The following is a 12,250-nucleotide window of genomic DNA, read 5'->3' on the forward strand; positions in this document are numbered from 1 at the left end:
CTGGTCGGCCTGGGTGCTCTCCCTCTTGCCCCCTCAAACCTGATTTCTTTCTAAATGTGTGTCTCTCCCCCCATGAGACTGCCACTGGGTCCCTATTACCTTCAGCAATAGTTCTCAAACTTCATCAAGCATCAGAGTCACCTAGAAGGTTCCTTACAACAGATGGCAGGGCCCCTTCCAAGAGTTTCTGATTCAGCAGCTCTGAGTTGGGACCTAATATTCAGCATTTCTAACCAGGTCGGTGGTGCTGCTGCTGCCGCTACTACTGGTCTGAGAGGTTGTACTTTGAGAACCACTAATCTAAAAGACCAAGTGTAAACCTTCTCCTTGGCATTCAAGGCCCTCCACAACCCTGCCTCCAACGATCGCCCTCATTTTTTACAATATGCTGGTAGACCCACCAATCCTAGTGTGCCCAGGATCTCAACATGTCAGAGCTCTCCCACCTCCACACCTCGGCCCAGGCTGATCCTGCTTGAAATCCTCTGCCCTTCTTAATCCACCCAGTCCCAGGGCCACCTTCCTTGATTTCACAATGTCTACTAAAACCCAAATCAAAAATGAGAGGTAACACCTTTAAAGGTCTACAAAGTAACAAATGTACGCTGTAGGAGCAGCCAAAGAAGAAGGGGTGAGAAATGATTTTGGCCACAGCAGCAGCCCTGGATAAGAAAGTACCAGCCTAAAGTGACAACCTTGGGACAGAAAATTCTGGTGTACCTATTTAAGCAACTTCACCACAGTCACTGTCCAGTTACAAACTGTCCTTTTCCTCCATCGGGTTTTCTAGCTCTGCCACTTTCTAGCTGTGTGGCCTAGCAGGGGAGGGGGGAGACTGACTTAGCATCTTCCTTTCTCACTTTCATCTGTAGGATGAAGATAAAGCAATGGCCTCAAAGAATATGATTAAATGACATAATGCAAGTAAAATACACAGCAAAAGGCCCAGCACACTGTGAGCCTTCAATAAATATTAGCTGCTATTGGCGTTATCTCTGGACTTGAAAAAGTAATGAACTTGGTAAACTGCCACAAACAATAATGGGAACAGATATATAAAAGATGTTTTTCTCAATGCATATGTAATTAGCAATCCAATGAAGGCTGACTAGATGGAGAGCTGGATGGATAGATGGATGCGTGTGTGTGTTGTGGGTAGGTGGTGAGATGAAAAAACTCAACTGTATGATATCAAACGTGGCTCTGTGAGGCCAGTATGACAGATTGACACTTAAAAATCTTGAAAATTCTCCTAAAGAGATTCTCAAGTAGGAACACACAAATTTCAAAGATGTCCATCACAGAGCTGTTTATAACAGCAATAAAAAACAAAAGCAACAGCCTAACTGCTTAATTGTCAGAAGACGGAATTCTACAGAAAAAGAGAAGATGAAGATGCAGGTGTTTCCCTAAAATATGAAAAGTCATTCTTAATATGTCTTAAACAAGAAGAGTAAGAGTGAAGTAGCAAGTCTGGAATAAGTTCATCCTTTAAAAAAAAACCTGTGTGTATATATAGAAAAAGTCTAGAAAAATTTATTATGTTATTTAAAATGATTATCTTTGGTGTAAAGATTCAGGTGACATTAGTCTTTTGCTTTTCTGTATACTCTCATTTTCCTGATAACCATGTATTTAAAATTTTAATTTCTTAAAAGAATAAAAACTTTCTAAAAAGCAGCTCCATGAATCAAGACAGAAGAAATCCACTGTGTCAGCTGTGTGTCCACAAGCAAGGCGCCTGCCCTCTCTGTCACCTCCTCCCCGCCTGGGTCACCATCCAAGATGCCAGAGACAGTGAACGAGGAAGGGCTTTGAAATCTTCAGCTGATAGTCAGGTGATGGTGGCTTTACTGCCCCCAGTGACATCTAGAAGACTCCCCAAGGAGATGCTCAGAGAAACAAAAGGAAGCTGGCCTCAGCTGGCGAGCAACCAGTTTTAGTGGGCAAAGCTCTGGTCCACTGTCTGGTAGATAGCCAAGTTTCTCATCCCCCTCAGACACTGGCTTTCCTCATTTCTCTGAAATGAGAGGGATGAACTTTGACAGTGGTTTCTAAACCACTCCTTTGGTTTTCTTAAATAACAGGATCCTTTTCTCAAATGAAACACAGATTTCCCCTTTAAGTATCAGTAGTTCTGTTCCTAAAAATCAGGCATTCTGACTCCAAGAATCAACTTGGTGTCTATTTCCTATTATTTCAAATGGGAAAAATTATAAAGCATGACATAGCAACTCAGACTGCCCAATAATTTCCTAAAATATATCTAACACTCTCCCTGTACATGATAAACTATCATGATAGGAGGTCCAATGCTTAAAACATTCCCTCCTGGGAACTCCCTGGTGGTTAAGACTCAATACTGCCCCTGCCACTGGCCCAGGTTTCACACTTGATTGGGGAAATAAGATCCCACAAGATGTGCAACCAAAAAAAAAAAAAATCCCCTCCCGACCACCAAATCATTACTGACAACCGGTCCCCGTGGCGCCCTGAGTCTGGGCTGCTCACGCAGAGCTGTTCCCTCCCAGAGGCCCGGGCCCCTGACACGTGCTCCCTTTGCAAACCGTCTACCGGTGAGCCTGACAGTTTTCCAGTTGCATCTATTAATTCATGAGATTTCCTGCACATCATTTCATTACGAATGTTTGGCTGAGCTTGACAGTCACAAATATGACGTTTGATGGGTACAATACTGGCTGAAAAGAGAGTATGGAAAACGTACCCTCTAGGAAGTTTGGGTTTTATAAACTGAGAGGCTAGAAGAATGTCAATGGGGGAGCCATTCCGCAGGGCAGGCTCTGAAAATCAGGGCACCCCAGAATTCCTCCAAGGGGATGCTGAGTTGGGAAGGTGGGGCTTTGATGCATCTGCACTGTGCATCTTAAAATATGAGGTTGCAGCCAGAGAGTGGGGGCTATTACAGGGCCCACTTTAGTGCTGCCATTGAAAGGAAGGCCCCTGGAGCAGCTGCCACAGCGGCAGTGACGATGCCACCAGAACAAGTAATAAAATAGCTCACACTCAGCGAGCTCTGACATGGGCCAGCTGTTCTTCCAAGCATGAATTAGCTCACTGCATCTCTAGAACAACGCAGTGCGCTAGGTACTGGCATCATCCCCATCTTACAGCCGGGGAAACTGAGGCAAGGAGAAGTTAGTAACTTGAGGCCTGGCAGTAGAGCTTCTGAACTCCTTTCTGCTCCATACCACCACACTCAGCCCCAAAGTGGAGAGGCTCTGCAGAAAGGGGAGGGCACTCCAGCCCCTGCCCTCAAAGCAGAAGCGGAGGAAGAGCTGAGGCCCTCAGAGCTGGGCAGGGTCTGGTGGTTTCACCACGGGAGCTGGGGAGGCAGGCGGAGGCACGCTTACCCACAGCTTCCCGTCGTAGTAGTAGGCGCCCAGGAGCTTCACGATGTAGGGGTGGTCACAGGTGGCCAGGATCTCGATCTCCACGATGTAATCCTCCAGCTCCTCTTCACTGTTGGTCTCGATCACTTTGGCCGCGGCCAAGGCACCCGTCTCCTTGTTCTTGGCCTGAAAAGCAGAAACATGGAAGGTCAGCAGGCATGGTCGGCAGGAAGCTGACCCCTGGGGCTAGCTCAGAGAGGCCCGAGTCAGGGGAAACACAGGCCGGATGTCCAGATGCAAACACGGGGCTGCAGCAGAACGTCCGCTGTTCTGAACAACGGCCAGCGCTCACTCACGATGTCAGCACAGTGGGGCATGTGAGACAAACAATGGTCTGTGGTTAGTAACAAACATATTAAGTACAAGACACCTGTACTATGGGATAAATAAAAATGCAAGAAGAGCATAGATCTACAAACAGCCTAGAAAGACTCCTGGCTGTTCTGTAAAAGATCCAAGTCACTGAAAAATAAAAAGTGGTATGATGCTTTTTATATTAAAAAAAATGGAAAACTACTTTTTCATAAATGCTCACACATGAAATGTAAATGCATGGAAAACTCTGGAAAGATACTGCCTAACAGTAGGCTGGGGAGGAGCCTGAAACGGGGACAGAGACAAAGGACACTTTTACTCTCCCTATATTGCTTTAAAATGTTAAAAGAATGTTTCGAGCATTTATTTGCATTATGTCACATATATTAAAAGCAAAATTAAAAGAGTTTTTCGTAGATGTACTTCACCTGGTCCTAACAACAGTTTCTTATTTGATGAAAAAGAGAGTAAGAGGATTTCACATCTACAAGGATAGATATAACTCTCTAAAAACAGAAAATAAGTGTTGAGGATGTGGAAAAACTGGTACCTCTGTGCATTGCTAGTGGGCAGAAAAGCGGTACAGCTGCTGTGGAAAAGAGCTTGGCAGTTTCTCAAAAGGTTAAACATAGAACTACCATACGGCCCAGCAGTTCCACTCCTAGGCATATTTGCAAAAGACCTGCAAGCAGGAATTTGAGCAGTCTCTGTACACCAATATTCATAGCAGTGCTATTCACAAGAGCCAAATGGTGGAAACAGCCCGAGTGTCCATCAGCAGATGAATGAAGTAATGAAATAGGGTACAGTCAGTCCTCCTGTATCCTAAGTTCCACATCCTCAGATTCAACCAACTGAAGATCAAAAATATTCAGGAAAAAAATCAGAAAGTTCCAAAAAGCAAAGCTGGAATTTGTCACGTGCCTGGCAACTATTTACATATCATCTACATCATATTTACAACTATTTACATAGCATTTACATAGACTTCGGTATCAAATGTAATCTACAGATGTTTAAAGTATACAGGAGAACGTGCACAGCTTATATGGAAATACTACACCATTGATGTAACAGACTTGAACACCCATGGATTTTGGTATCTGTGGGGTTGTCCCGGAACCAGTCTTCCTGGGAGGATGATTTACACATTCAGTGGAGTACTATTTAGTCTTAAAAAGGAAGGAAATTCTGGCACAAGCTAGATGAATGATGAATGATGATGCATGGATGAATCTGGAGGACATTATGCTAAGTAAGAAATAATACAGTCACAAAAGGACAAATATCACATAATTCCACATAAATAAGGTACCTAGAATAGTCAATAAACTACTTTCATAGAGAAAGAAAGTAGAATAGAGGCTGCCAGGGGCTGGTTACCAGCAGGAATGAAGAGTGAAGTGTTTAGTGGGTACAGAGTTTCTCTTTGGGATGAGGCAAAAGTTCTAGAAATGGATAGAGGGGAAAACGGAACAAACACTGTGAACATACCTAATACCACTGAATTGTACGGTTAGAACTTGCTAAAACAGTCTATTTTATGCTCTGCATATTTAACCACAATTAAAACTGAGAGTGAGTGAGAGAGAAATAACTGTGTAAGCAGTGCAAGCGATTTCACCCACAATGAGCTAGTGCCCAGGAGAAGGGGCAGAGCCCAGCCGGTCCCGGGAAGCCTTGGGGTGGGGGGCACGTCTGGGAGCACCCACCCACTGTGCCGCTGGTCAGGGGAAAGGGAATCCCCAGGTTGAAGAGAGCACACCTTCCTACAACACGGGCCTAAAGGCCAGCCGCTCGTCTGCAGCCTTTGAACAGCAGTCTGGAGGAAAGCGCATGAAAACTGGGCCACCCTAGACTTCACCACCTCGGTGCTGCTCCGAGGACAGCACCACACGGCACGTGCCTAACAGAACAGCTCCGCCACCTGAGCCGATGGGCACGCTGACGGCTGCACCACCCAGCACCCTGCGGAGGACAGCGCGTGTTCACCGCACCTCTCACAGTAACCCTTCTGCGGACTAGAGAGAGGGACAAGGCTGGAACCTGAGAGGCAGCCCAGAATCTGAACCTGGGTCCTCTGACCTTCAGCATTCTGGCACTGCACACTCCTCTCCAAGGTCCCCCGTCACCCCAGAACTCAGGAGCCTCTGAGACCAGATGCCCCACCTGCGGTACCGGTGATGCAGACCCATCCACCCCGACCCGGCCCCCAGGAACTCAGCAGCCAGCTGGGGAGACCCAGCTCTGCCGGCAGCGGTGAGACAGTGTGCCTACAGGGGGTGGGCGTGGAAACTGGGAGCGGGCGCCATGCCTGCCAGGGAACCTTCTGGAAGGAAGTGACGCCAAAAGGCAACTTGTACGCTCATTTGTAAATTTATTCTCAGTTTAGGTAAACATTTCCATTAACTGAGCCACCAAGCCCGCAGGTTCCACAGTGACAGTAACGCTTTTGCATTTCTCAAGGGCCCACTCCACATGGGACGCTTGTCTACACTTCGACACGTGGTAACTCATTTATCTCCCCAACCACCCTGCCAGGTATGTGCGGCTGTTACCTCGGATGAGGAGACGGTGCAGACTCCCAGCAGCTCGGGTGACGCAGCTGAACGGGAACACAGGCAGCCCTGCTCATGGCTCCGCACTGCTGGTGGCCACGCCATCTAGGGAACTTTCCACGTCTGGCCCAGAAGCTCAGTTCAGGCAACAGACTTTCGTGTGGGGCCATTCCCTGAGGCCACTGTCTATCCTAGACACCCTGCTCACCCAGCCCGCCTGGGTCAGGGCCTCCCCCCAAACCCAGTTTTGAAAACTTGCTTGGAACGCCTTAGAAATTCATCAGTTAAGCAATCGGGCGCTCTCTCTCTCTCTCTCTCACACACACTTAACTGATGATGTACCTGCCCTTTCATTTCTTGTAAAGCTGATTTTTTCTGTCCCACTAGAAGACCATCAAAGCATCCTTTCACAGTCCAGCACTCACGCTCCTCCTCCTGTCCAGATCCAGAAGCAAAGTTAAGGCCCACTCTGCTCATTTACAGAAAAGACAGTAGAGGGCTTAGCAAGTAGCTGCGGCCAGAGCCAGGTGACCGAGGCAACCACCGTGACCACGCCCTCCGAGCCCCTGCCACAGCAGCGCAGGGCCGGCTAAGCTAGCAAAGGCTGCCTGCACCTATCCATCTTTCACTCCCGAGAGCTGGTGAAGGAGGCTGCAGTCACCTTTTCCCGGGTGTCCTTTAAAGGACTCCTCTCCTGCAGGTAGAAGAGGACTGGGCAGAGGCTGTTTTCCGGGAGCATTAAACCTGCCTTGCCCTCCACCCTGAAAGGCAGCACTGACGACAGGGTCCAGCCTCAGGCGGGGTGCCAACATCAGTACTGAGGAACGCCCGCCCGGCACCTCTCTCTGAGTTCACAGGGACCCAGAGCCTGCCAGAGAGGGGCTGGCAGCAATCATGGCACATGAAGTGACCTGGCCAAATCAAATTCTCTAAAAGCCTGGTTAAGGCGGTGTCAACTGAAAAAAAATGCACGTGAGAGCTGTGAGTTAAGTTTTATTTGGGGCAAAATGAGGACTATAGCCCAGGAGACAGCATTTCAGACAGTTCTGAAAGACTGCTCCAAAGAGGCAGGGGGAAGATTAGTATGTATGTGATTTTGGTCAAAGAGGAGTATGTGCAATCAAGCACATATTTTTTGTAGAAGATGTCTGCTAGTCATGAAAAACTGATGTCACTATAAAGGATTTTAGTGCTTTTCTAGATACGAGAAGATGCAAGACTACTCATAAAATTGTCTCCTGAAAACATCTACCTGAAGACCTGTTCTGCCAGTTTTTCCCAGTGCACAGAGTGCCTTGTTTCTGATCTCCACTCTGAACTCCCTTCAGGGGGTGTTGAAGGTCAGCAGCTCATAATCTAATCCTTGTAGAGGTAGATGGCAAGTGCCAGTGTAGGTGACAGCAGCAATTTATCACCTGAAAGCCACAGAGAAAGTAATAATCGCTGATTATAAAACAGTTAACACTGTCTGAGCACTCACTACATGCTGGGACAGGCCTTAAACCAAATTTCTCACTTCGTCCTCAACGCAACCCTTAGAGACAAATACCGGCATTCCCAGTTCACAGATGAGGAAACAGACTCAGAGAGTCACAGTAAATGCCTCAGGTCACATAGCACATGGGAGGGTGAAGGGTGAATCCAAATCCAGCCTGCCTATCTCAAAGAGCCTGAGCTCTACATCACTTCTCAGCATGCCCGTCCTGGCAAGGGCCCAGTGTTCCCTGCACCACCTCCCTTTGCTAAAGATAAATGACAACCACAGCCAAGAGCAACCACTGACTGTCAGAGTGCTTGGTAGCTGCGGAGGACTAGAGATGCCAGGACTTAATCTGCCCAGGAGTGAGGTGTCAACCACCATGCCCATTTCCCAGATGAGCAGACTGAAGCCCAGAGAGATATCAGGACCCACCCAGGATTGGGAGCTGCAGTGGTCCTGCTCCCAGCTCCGTGTTTACTACACTGGGCTGGTGGGAATCAGCTTATTCTCCATTCATTCATTCAAGCATCATTTACGGAGTGCCTATTATTTGTGAGGCACTTTTCCAGTGAAGAATTTCCTCCTAAAGGCTGGAATTATTGCCCTCCCATAACATAATTCACCCTTCCCTGATCTTTCTTCAGAGGAGCCAACCCACTCTCATTCCCAGTCCCCAAGCTGTAATTGGGCTGATCCCACCACCATGTCTAAAAGCAGGCAGATAACTTATGCCGTCCAATCAGTACCTGCATTCCATCTTACCACAGTGATTGGTTCAAGGATAGACATGTGATCAAGTCAGCCAATGAAATGCAATCTCAGAATACTGCCCTAAGCCCTCTTTCACTGCTAGCCTCTGGCACTGCCTACCACAGTCACGCTGCCAGGTCACTGTCCTCCCAAGGGGAGCCTGGAAGTGAAACTAACTCCAAAGTAGCAGAGCTTAGAGAGGGCCCAAGAAGACACTGCTAGATCCCCTCAATTAATTTTTACAAGAGCATGGTATTATTAAGAGTCTCTTTTTTTCTTTCAGCAAAAATTGTTATTTTTAATCAAATAGGGTAAACAAGCATAATTGTCACCTTTTTGTTAAGCAGTAGAAAAAAAGATACTTTGTAAAGTCTTTCACCTAGAAAGAATTAAAGTATTCAAATATGCTGAGATACTAGTATACTAGCTATGTATATATATGTAGACATATACCATAAATGTGTACATAATAATGCATCAGTCAGGGACACAGAACTGCCATATGACCCAGCAATCCCACTCCTGGGCATACACACCGAGGAAACCAGATCTGAAAGAGACACGTGCACCCCAATGTTCATCGCAGCACTGTTTATAATAGCCAGGACATGGAAGCAACCTAGACGCCCATCAGCAGACGAATGGATAAGGAAGCTGTGGTACATATACACCATGGACTATTACTCAGCCATTAAAAATAATTCATTTGAATCAGTTCTAATAAGATGGATAAAACTGGAGCCCATTATACAGAGTGAAGTAAGCCAGAAAGATAAATACCAATACAGTATACTAACACATATATATGGAATTTAGAAAGATGGTAACAAAAACCCTATATGCAAGACAGAAAAAGAGACACAGATGTACAGAACAGACTTTTGGACTCTGTGGGAGAAGGCGAGGGTGGGATGATCTGAGAGAACAGCATCGAAACATGTATATTATCAAGTGTGAAACAGATCACCAGCCCAGGTTGGATGCATGAGACAAGTGCTCAGGGCTGGTCCACTGGGAGGACCCAGAGGGATGGGATGGGGAGGGAGGTGGGAGGGGGGATCGGGATGGGGAACACATGTAAATCCATGGCTGATTCATGTCAATGTATGGCAAAAACCACCACAATATTGTAAAGTAATTAGCCTCCAACTAATAAAAATAATTGTGAAAAAAAAATAATATATCAGTCAGTTCAGTTCAGTTGGTCAGTCCTATCCCAATCTTTGTGACCCCATGAATCGCAGCACGCCAGGCCTCCCTGTCTATCACCAACTCCCGGAGTTTACTCAAACCCATGTCCATCGAGTCGGTGATGCCATCCAGCCATCTCATCCTCTGCCGTCCCCTTCTCCTCCTGCCCCCAATCCCTCCCGGCATCAGGGTCTTTTCCAATGAGTCAACTCTTCGCATGAGGTGGCCAAAGTATTGGAGTTTCAGCTTCAGCATCAGTCCTTCCAATGAACACCCAGGACTGATCTCCTTTAGGATGGACTGGTTGGATCTCCTTGGAGTCCAAGGGACTCTCAAGAGTCTTCTCGAACACCACACTTCAAAAGCATCAATTGTTCAGCACTCAGCTTTCTTCACAGTCCAACTCTCATAACGTAGAATAAATACATATAATAAAATACCTAACATTAAAACTATCCTGAATGTGATTTATTCCTTGTTTGACATTTCAAAATGCATTTCTGAATTTTGTAGCTCCTTTCGGTAGACATTAGGGCCATTATTTATCATTGCATTGTGATTAAGTATGTCCAGGTTCACAAAACTTGTAGAGAACAGAGTGATGGACACTCAGGTTTACTATTCAGTGAAGAAGACACAGTGACTGCCCTTAAGTTCTAACACGAGATTATAGGATGGAGCATATGAAAGCAGCTTGGCTTCTCTTGGTCTGGAACTTGAGAATACATACATCTATAACAGCCTCATTTTATATATGCAAGAAAACTGCTGCTCAGAGAGGTGAAGTCACTTCCTCAAGGTCACAGAGTAGGTAAAAAAGCAGGGCTGGAAGTTAAATAGAAGCCCGTGTGACTTCAAAATCCATGTTTCTGACCATTTTGCCAGAGGTTCCTGTAAATTCTGCAGTAGGAGAAAGGGGAAATGATAGCCAAGCTCTCTCCAGAGTCTGATGTGAGGGCAGCTTGGGGAGTGGGTGGGTACTGGAAAGCTAAAGGTTGTCCCCGTGGATGGGACACAGTGGGAGTTGACAGACAAGAAGTCATATAAAGAACAAACGGCCATCTGTGGCCTCTGACGTCCATCTCTCCCACCGACTGAGGCAAGACTGGGGTCCAGCGAAGGACGGACAGCAAGAGCCCCCACTCAGCCCTCCATTGCTGGCCAGCGGTGACTAACGCCTCGCCCCACACCCTTGAGAGCAGACACACAGTGGCCACTTGTGTTTTCTGCCCAGGCACCTCTCTGGGAACAATCCCCCGCCTTGTGTAGCACAGGGGCCTGGCCCCAAGGAGGTGGGAACAACCCTTCGAGCAGAAGTCCCGCCCAAGCCAAGGGGCCCAGCCAGGGGCTGAGGGCTTCCTGAAAGTCACCCACACAGCCACCGCCAGCTGGGGACGGCCCCCAGGCCCTCCCTGCCCTCCTGGCTGCAGCCTGACCGCTGTGTCCCTCCCTCCCCCTCCTCCAGGAAAAGGACTGATATCACAGAACACAGGGACCAGAAAGAACTCAGTCGCCCCTCTCAAACCCCAGCTCCCAGTCCCCAGTCTGCAGCTGGGGAAACTGAGTTTGTGAAGGTTATGCAGTGCCCAGAGTGCAGTCTGTGGCGACTGCGTTATCTGCAGAACCAGGTAAATGAGAGCGCAAAAGCTGAAGGGCCTGATTGGCGGGGGGGTGGGGGGGGTGGGGGGGGTTCGTCCTGTTCCCAGGGCACCACTCACTTCAGGCCTGGGAGCCCATGGAGCTGCCTGGAAATGAATCCTAAATTGGGGCAGCAGAGGGACTAACCTGCATCTGTTTTCCCCTGAGGACTCACAGCACCAGCTGCTTTTGGGAACGGCCTCTCTTTCACTCTTCGTGCAAGAGTTTCAGGAGGGGCTGAGCCCCCCCAGTCCTGGCACACAGCCCAGCCCAGCCCCTCAGTCTGGACCCTCTCGGTCACACCCAGTGGCAGGCCAACAGGGCTGCACCCAAGTGGTCTTTTGGGGTTTTTTTTATTTTTTGCTAAACTTATCAGCAAATACATCATTTTTTTCTTTCTCCTGGGTTGCTGAACTGTAAGATGGGAAGGCTAGAGGTCTTGGAGCCCTTTGGAGAGCCTGCCTGAAGATGAGGCCACGACCAGGGAGGCCACAATGGAGGAAGGCGCACACTGAGGGTCTGTGGGACACCTGGAGCCAGGCCCTGCCCTTAGACTCCTTTTGGATGACTGTCTTTTGCCACCAAAAAGGAAATGAGCCCCCAGCCCTGCGGTTGTTCTAGCAGCCAGTAGACACCTATGAAAACACTTCACCACGCAGAGCTACCTTCACTCCCAAAGGCACCATGATCTACAAAGTGACCTTCACTGCGGCTTCTGAGGACCTGACAGATAAAATGGGATCAGCAACCCAGATGGGAAATGTAGTTACTAACAGGCCCCAGGCAAACAGATTCTTCTGCCAACAGACTCCTCCTCCCAGAAAGCAGAGAAGGTCACATTACAGTTTTGAATTAACAAAGAAGGAAAAATGATAACCTCCAATGCTGGTAAGCAAACAAATGGTAAA

The 12,250-nt window shown here is 47.7% G+C and overlaps 1 protein-coding gene across 1 annotated transcript in view; it reads right to left on the minus strand.

Annotated features, from left to right (window-relative positions):
- The window catches only part of STK10 (serine/threonine kinase 10), a 122,719-nt gene that overhangs the window by 92,461 nt on the left and 18,008 nt on the right, over nt 1-12,250 (minus strand). Inside the window, exon 2 of the mRNA XM_061129457.1 lies at nt 3,372-3,536. Coding sequence (XP_060985440.1) covers nt 3,372-3,536 — 165 coding nt within the window. The remainder of the gene's footprint in view (nt 1-3,371; nt 3,537-12,250) is intronic.

Source organism: Dama dama, chromosome 25 (genome assembly GCF_033118175.1).
Source record: "Dama dama isolate Ldn47 chromosome 25, ASM3311817v1, whole genome shotgun sequence".
NCBI classification, from domain to species: domain Eukaryota; kingdom Metazoa; phylum Chordata; class Mammalia; order Artiodactyla; family Cervidae; genus Dama; species Dama dama.